At 39.1% G+C, this 7,516-nt stretch overlaps 1 protein-coding gene across 1 annotated transcript; it reads right to left on the minus strand.

Moving 5' to 3' along the window:
* Positions 1 to 4,551: 4,551 nt before the first annotated feature.
* On the minus strand, positions 4,552 to 5,682 carry LOC141480178 (uncharacterized). The gene is made up of 2 exons (XM_074170061.1): positions 5,418 to 5,682; positions 4,552 to 5,354 (listed from the first exon to the last, which is right to left on the minus strand). The coding sequence occupies exons 1-2, from the start codon at positions 5,567 to 5,569 to the stop codon at positions 4,643 to 4,645; spliced, it is 864 nt and encodes a 287-aa protein (XP_074026162.1). The 5' UTR covers positions 5,570 to 5,682; the 3' UTR covers positions 4,552 to 4,642.
* Between the last annotated feature and the right edge of the window lie 1,834 nt (positions 5,683 to 7,516).

Here is a 7,516-nt window from a genome sequence, read left to right on the forward strand (position 1 = left end):
TTTTCAACTCACGATATTGAAAACACATTATCATTCCCAAAACTAATCGCCGTCACTTTGAAATGCAGTATCCAACTCTTTTTGCCAATTATCTCTCACTGATAATGCTGTCTCATAAAGCTTAGTCGACTCCTCAAGCTCAGCCTGAGCTTGCATTCTCGAACGTTGATGGAATTGCTTATCTTTACCAATTTTTGAACGGAGTTCATCAGCATCTTTAGACATTCTAGCCAATTCAACCTTCGCTAATGCAATCTTGGCATCTAATGCTTCAAGAGTTTCATTATTAGCATTAATAGCTCGCTCACTCTTTTCAAGTTCAGCAATAGTCATCTGTGCCTTTACAAGACGGCATTTTGCTTTCCTTTTCATTTCCCCAAACCGATGGAGGGGACTGAAAGAAGATAGCGGTTCAGCTTTCAAATCACTCTTCATTTCTTTAGGAGTACCTTTTGGCTTCCTCTTCGATCTGTCACTTTTCGTTGCGGGTTTTTTCTGTCGCACAACACTTTTGGATTCTTTCTTTTCTTTAAAGTCAGTGACAATCGATGAAGATGCCTTAGTAACCTTCCTCTTGATTGTTCTAGATTTCTTATCAACACCAAGAGGAAGGGTAGATGAAGAGTGTTTGAGTGATGATAATTGCGAAACGATCGGATTTTCAATAATAATTTGCTCATTTGGTTCTGGCACATCTGCAAAGTTAACGAAGTCGTTAATATCAAAATCATTTATCGAATCTTGACTCGATAAATGTAATACTGGAATATTTTCAAAATCAGTCTGATCGATATCAACAAGTGGTGAACCATCTTCAGCAATCAATAGCGGCATAGAGCTCATGATTATTAAGGTCTGAGGAATGATATGTGATAGCAATAGAATGTGGATAGGAAAGGTGATGATGTTACTGAGACCTCACCATTTATAGAAGAAAATAAACTAGCGCATGCGCTCTTTCATCAACTGGCACATGCGCTCTCTCACTAAACTATTCACGCATGTAACAATCTTTGTCATTTAAGAGGAAAACTTTGTGTTGCATGCATGTATTTTTAAATGTTAGAAAATAATACAAATAAATTCAAAAAATATATATATATATATATATATATTTATTAATAATAGAGGACAATAACGATAATAAAAAATGAAAAATGTTAATATGTCTCTGTGGATGTGGAACGTTCTTTGACTCTATTCCTCAATAGTTGTTGCTCGTGCGTCAAACACCAACATTGAAAAAAATGGATTCTCCTATTGGGGTAGAGTTGACCAACCTTCTCACACAGATCCCAAGTACTTCTACATACATTGCATACATGATTCCAACAATTCATGGAATATGTATCACAACGCAAACAACGTTGCAGTGGAGTTGGAACGGCAGCACAGGTACCACAAATATTTCTACAGATACCTATATTGTTAAATATTATAGGTTCGGAACACTTCAGACACTGTAACTGTTGTTGACGATAATCCGATTTTGTTCGCTTCGGTGGATGAGAAGAAGGCGATAGTTGAATCCGCAACACGCAATCACTACACATACCAGTACATGGATTGATTGAATCCTTAGGTCTACTTATTTGACAAAAGTAGCACACAATAGCCCCTGCAATCATCATTGGGTAGACACACACTTTTGGTTTTTCATTCCACTCTTTTGGAAACGGCATTTTACTAATTCGATTAGAAATATTAAGAGATGACTTACAGAAACTCTGAATGCTCTCTCCTATACCTACGATCTCTATTTATACAAATCAACATCATGTGGAAGTATAGTGGGATAACTTCTCCTACTATTCCACTCTAAACGAGTCAAGTGGGAGTCGCATCACCTCCTATATAAGTTGACTTGCAAACCTAGAGTTCATTCATTCACTCTCTACAACTGTGAGCAAACAACAACAAGATGAATTCTGCAAAAATAAATGCTGCATTAAATAGAATAGCTGCTGTTGATGAAAACAATTGGATAGACGAATCAGATGATGAGGATGTCAATGTTCCGCTAGAGGAAGTAATAGTTGAAGCAGAAGATGTTGGAGTCGATGAAGATGAGATAGACGAAGTTGAAAACGAGGCCAACCAAAGCGACGAAGATGATGACGTGATGGAGTTTGAGAGGGTCATGGATGAAGAAGGAGATGATGAAGGGATAGAAGCTGACACAACTGAAGGTGATGGTGCTATGAGGATCGGTATGCGAACACTCAATGTCAGTGAGACACTGGAAGATCCCTTGGATTTGTATTGTGCATTGGATGCATACGTATTGATCAGCACAATAGATGGAGAGAACAAAAAACTATGTTGGTGCTGCTTTCGGTTTTATTCGCATAGAAACAATAATGGAGGGTGGTATGCCCATGTCAACACCCACAACACTGTCTCAATTATGGAAATGGGACAGAATTGGTGTGAAGCTTGCGAGAGGCCACTAACAAACTTCACCCGAGTATCTACATGTATTATATGTAATAATGTCCAACCTGTGGCACAATAACCGTGGACCTACTGGTCAAAAAAAAATCAACAGCCCTTTTCAGGGCTACATTATTCACACAAACAGTAGTTAGTTGTATTAGTATTCATAGATTATGTGACAAATGAATACTTTGACTAATAAAAGTCTAAGTTGGAAATTTGTTAGTCTTTGAATATCTATACATTATATGACAAATAAATTACTATTTGTTAGTCTTTGAATATCTATACATTATATGACAAATAAATTACTACTTTGACTGAAAAGTCGAAATTTGGAATTTGATAGTCATTGAATATCTATGCATATGATGAGTACTACTTTAAATGAAAGTTGAAGTTGGCATTTGTCAATCATTCATATGCATATAATGATGAATACTTTCACATACATATATTTCGTTTGAGATTATAATGTTAACATAATGTTAACAATGGTATGAATCTGTTTCTGTTTGAAAGTATAATGGTAGCTCTGAAAAGAGCTATTTTTTTTATTGTTTCAGTCTTTAATTGTAGCCCTGAAAAGGGCTGTTATTTTTTTATTAATCCATGCAATGATATGGACTAACGCTCCTCATCATCAGAAACAATAATTATGGTATCGTCATCTGAATCAGATGATATACTAATGATATCATCCTCATAGTAGTCATCTGAATCAGATGATATACTCATGATGTCGTCGTCGTCATAATCAGCTGAATCAGATGATATACTAATCACATCATCCGCATTATTATCGTCAACAGCATCTATGTCGTCCTGAATACCTTGTTCCACTCGTTCTGCGAAATCATCAGGAAGATCATAGATTCGCTGCAGAAATTGAGCGAAGGTTGTACTCAAATGATCAGACGTTGAATCTATTTCATGTACTTGGATGGGTCCTGTACTCGACATTGTGGAAGAATGATATAGAACTGGGATTGTTGCTATATTTATATTGGAAGAAATGAAATGGAGGGGGTGAAATGTAGAACAGTGTTTGAGATTCGAAAACATCAAGAATGAAACTCTGAGCGATTATTAGGAGAAATTCTAGTGATTATTATGGAAAAAAAACTAATAAGAGGGAGAGGAAGGGAGGAAGACACTGCCCCAGCCTCGCAGTGCCTCGTGTACACCAACCAAAAAGTGTGTACTCCGTGGAAGGAAAGGAAAGGAAATGATGGACGAGTAGAAGATTATATGTCATCATCGGAATTGAGGACATCATCATCGATTAGGATTGGGGATGGCGGAGGACTATCCTCGATGAGGATAGGGGATGGTGGAGGACGTCTAACGTCAAGCTCGTCATCAGCATCATCACCAGAGTCGTCGTCGTCATCATCGTCGTCGTCGCTACTCATTGGGACAATGTCATCATAAGCAGGGTCCCACCATCCGTCAGGATCTGGATATTCCGAGTCATCCAAGTGTCCTTCGTCACTGCCAGTGACATGCTGAACTTGCATCCTGATGTCGTGATCCCGGTATTCGTATGGCGGACTGTGGGGTTCCGTGGTGGAAGAGACAACCTGTACCTGGCTGTTATCCCAGTAATTGAAGTTGTACCCCTGATCCGGGCAGCTATAGGGTTCGGAGGTTGAATCGGGTTCCATCTCGATGCTAGCTGATCAACTGAATGTTTCATCAGATGATTTCTACTTTTATACTTTCGAGAGGGAGTGGGAGAGGAGTGGAACATTGAGTAGGGGTAAATTGTAGTGTGACATAAGACATATTCAATGAGTAGGGGTAAATTGCAAAGTGACATAAGACATATTCAATGAAAGAGATACTTGAATGGATAAAATACAAATGAAATATACTTGTCGATTTCACTATGAAACATGTCTATTTTTTATTTTTTAAATTTTCTCCACATGAAATTATTTACAAGTGATTAGAGAACACAAAAATTGATGTGAGGTATTTGTCTAGAAGAACTTGGAATTGAAATAAAAAAAATAATAATAATAATAAGAGGAAGTGAAGAAAAATGCTCCAACCATCGCATTGTTCAATGTGTACCAAACCAAAAAACAGTGTACACCCCTTATTTCACTTCCTTTTCCTTTATTCAATATAAACTTAACAAATATAAACTTAAAACTACCATAATTAAATACTCCTAACTAACCTAAAACTAATATTATATTTACACTTCATCTACAAAAAGAGTGTCCATAACTGTCACTATTTTTTTGTACAGCTTTATCGAAGAGGTCTCTGCTTTACACCTTTCCTGCAGAGATGCATACTTCCGATCTATTTCGGCCATTTCCTTTTGGAGTTCCCTCCGTCGGTTATCCATTTCAGCCATTTGTCGCTTCATGGTAACCAACGCGGCCTCGCTAGATCGGGCAGCTCGTTCTGCTTTCTTGCATCTCTGCAGAAAAACACTCATCTTTTCACTAACCTCTCCGATAGGCTGTGGCACCAACACCTCAGGATCCGCCGGTGTCGCTGGCAGCGGTGGTAGTCGCGTCACCAACGGCGACAATATCACCAACTCCGGAGAAGGACTCCTCGGAATTTCCACTGCTGCTGGTGCTGCTGCTGGTGTGGAGGCCCTCTTACGAGAGGTCGAAAAACTACCTGCATAAGGATTAGTCCTATTGCAAGTAGCTCGGTACTTTGAAATAGGACCAACCTTTGCTGCAGGTCGTTGGCAAACCTTCTTCACAGCCCTGACTTCCTCCTCCTCCTCGAATAAGTCAGGGCTAGAAGATCTGCACCTAACTCGCGAACGCGAAGTGGTTGGCTGGTCAACCGTCACCGCTCTCGAAGATGCTGCCTCCTCCTGGTCAGCGGACACCGGCAGAATAGACGCCACAGCATTATTCACCTCCTGTGTATTGGTTGCCATTCTGAAAAAGAAGAAATAATACAAAGTTAGTTGATATAAAAAATAACATTCCTAATGTACTTACTCAAATATCAAGTTGGTCGTTGGAACGTACTGCCTTGTTGTGGAGTGGACTGCTCTCGATGAGATGACTTCTCGAACTGAATGTTGTGGAGTGCTCTCCGGAGGGTATCGACTTCGATGCGTGAGCGGTGGGAAAATGGTGGGAGCGCACATGCGCGATGAGGGTAGGGGTGTACATGCGCAAATGTTGGGAGTCGGGGGGGGCGGGGCTTCGGGGAGGGGAGGGGCGGGGCTTCGGAAAGGGGGCGGGGCTTCGGAAAGGGGCGGGGTATCCGAAAAGTTGGTGGCGACGGGGGGGGGGGGGGCGTGGCCCTAACGGGCCACGCCACTGCCTGGGCTCCGCCCAGGTGGGTGGGGCCTCCGGCCCCAGGTAGGCGGGACATCTGGAGAGACATCTACGCCCTCTTCGCGCGCGCGTTCGTAACATAATATGCAACCGAACACCTAACCTAACGTATTAACGTATTAACGTAACCTAACCTAGTACGCTAACCTACCGCTATGCAACCGAACACCTAACCTATCGTATGTATTAACGTAACCTAACCTAGTACGCTAACCTACCGCTATGCAACCGAAAACTAACCTAACCTAACCTAACCTAACCAACCTAACCTAACCTAACCTACAGTAACTATTAACCTAACCTAACCTAACGAGGGAATACTAACCTAACACCTAACCTAACGTAACTATGCAGCTAACCTAACGTAACTATTAACCTAACCTAACGAGGGAATACATTCACCATGTTGGTTCCATTAATACATCATCAGTTGGTTTTGGTTTTGGTTGTATTATTCTATGATTTGGATTAATGTTCAGTCCTGGATATCCCAGTCCACCTGATGATGATGGCCTGACTTTATAGTTTCTCTCCAAAACTTCTTTATGGTTTTTCTCCAATACTTCAACTCTCTGTTCCAGTACATCATACTTTTTCATTGTAGTCCCTGTTATGTTTGACATAGCATCAATTTTTCATTTGTAGACGCTGTTATGTCAGACATTTTTATGTCTACATCACTTGTAAGTTTGTCAAATTTACGAGTGAAAGTTATCCGAGCCTCTGCAATTTTATCGTCAAATGCTTGCCGGGCGTCCCGAGCAATATTGCCTATTGTGGATTGTATTGCAGCTTGTAGGGCTAGAAGTATAACTTCCTTTGCTCCATTAATTTCCCCCTCAAGATATGATACAGTTACACAATCACTCTTGTCAATTGGTTCACTTGTATTTTTCAATATTTTCCTTTGCATGTCATAATGACCATCTTTTGTTAATTTAAAACCATTCCCAGGAGGACCTCGAATGACATTACCACCCCATTTTCTTTTTCTACCAAACTTATCGATTGTTTTAGACATTGTGCACTCTACGATGATTCTCTTCAAACTGATATTTCTGTCATTTACATTATACTATATATTGCAGTAATTGATTAGGGAAATAGAAATAATACAAATAAAATTTTAATCATTTATATTCATTACAGTAATACATATACATACATACATAATACATTAATATCACATTACTTCTATCATATATTATTAATTATAAATGGCTACATAAATATCAATATTGAATTTTCCGGTTTTGAAGATATTGAATGATATTTCAATCATTGATCTCGGCAGATAATAAATTAATCAATTGATCCAATGGAGTCTCCTGAGATTGTGATTGTTGAATAATATTACTTATCCAACGAATGTTCTCATTTGGATCGTTTTCATAAAATTCAATATCATTATGACCCCAAGGAAGAGTGTGGGTAGTATTCGGAATGATAAATCGTTTATCGTCGTGATATGATAATGCAACTTTATTTTTTAATTCAGTATACATATCATGTAACACGCTTCTAAATGAATTCATCTTTCTGAATATCATACCACCTTGTTCGACGATTTTTTGATAATCTTCGCATGTCAATTCATTCTTATTACAGATCGTTTAACCCCTTTGGCTTTCTTAAATTCACCATCAACAGATTTCACATAATATGCTTTAGCACCTGTACCATAAAAACTCATGATTGGATCATTTGGAAATTCATCTTTGAAGTTACCCAAGACTGAACTTGTTACTGGAATA

The sequence above is a fragment of the Leptinotarsa decemlineata genome, unplaced genomic scaffold (assembly GCF_025532065.1).
Source record: "Leptinotarsa decemlineata unplaced genomic scaffold, Ldec_3_MD MMD2_P_RNA_scaffold_6, whole genome shotgun sequence".
NCBI classification, from domain to species: Eukaryota; Metazoa; Arthropoda; class Insecta; order Coleoptera; family Chrysomelidae; genus Leptinotarsa; species Leptinotarsa decemlineata.

What these genes read in the sequence shown, in the direction of transcription:
- LOC141480178 (XM_074170061.1), bottom strand. Translation starts at nt 5,569, where the DNA reads ATGTGCGCTCCCACCATTTTCCCACCGCTCACGCATCGAAGTCGATAC. An exon ending in ACGACCAACTTGATATTTGA is followed by an intron (nt 5,355 to 5,417) that starts GTAAGTACATTA and finishes CTTCTTTTTCAG; the next exon opens with AATGGCAACCAATACACAGG.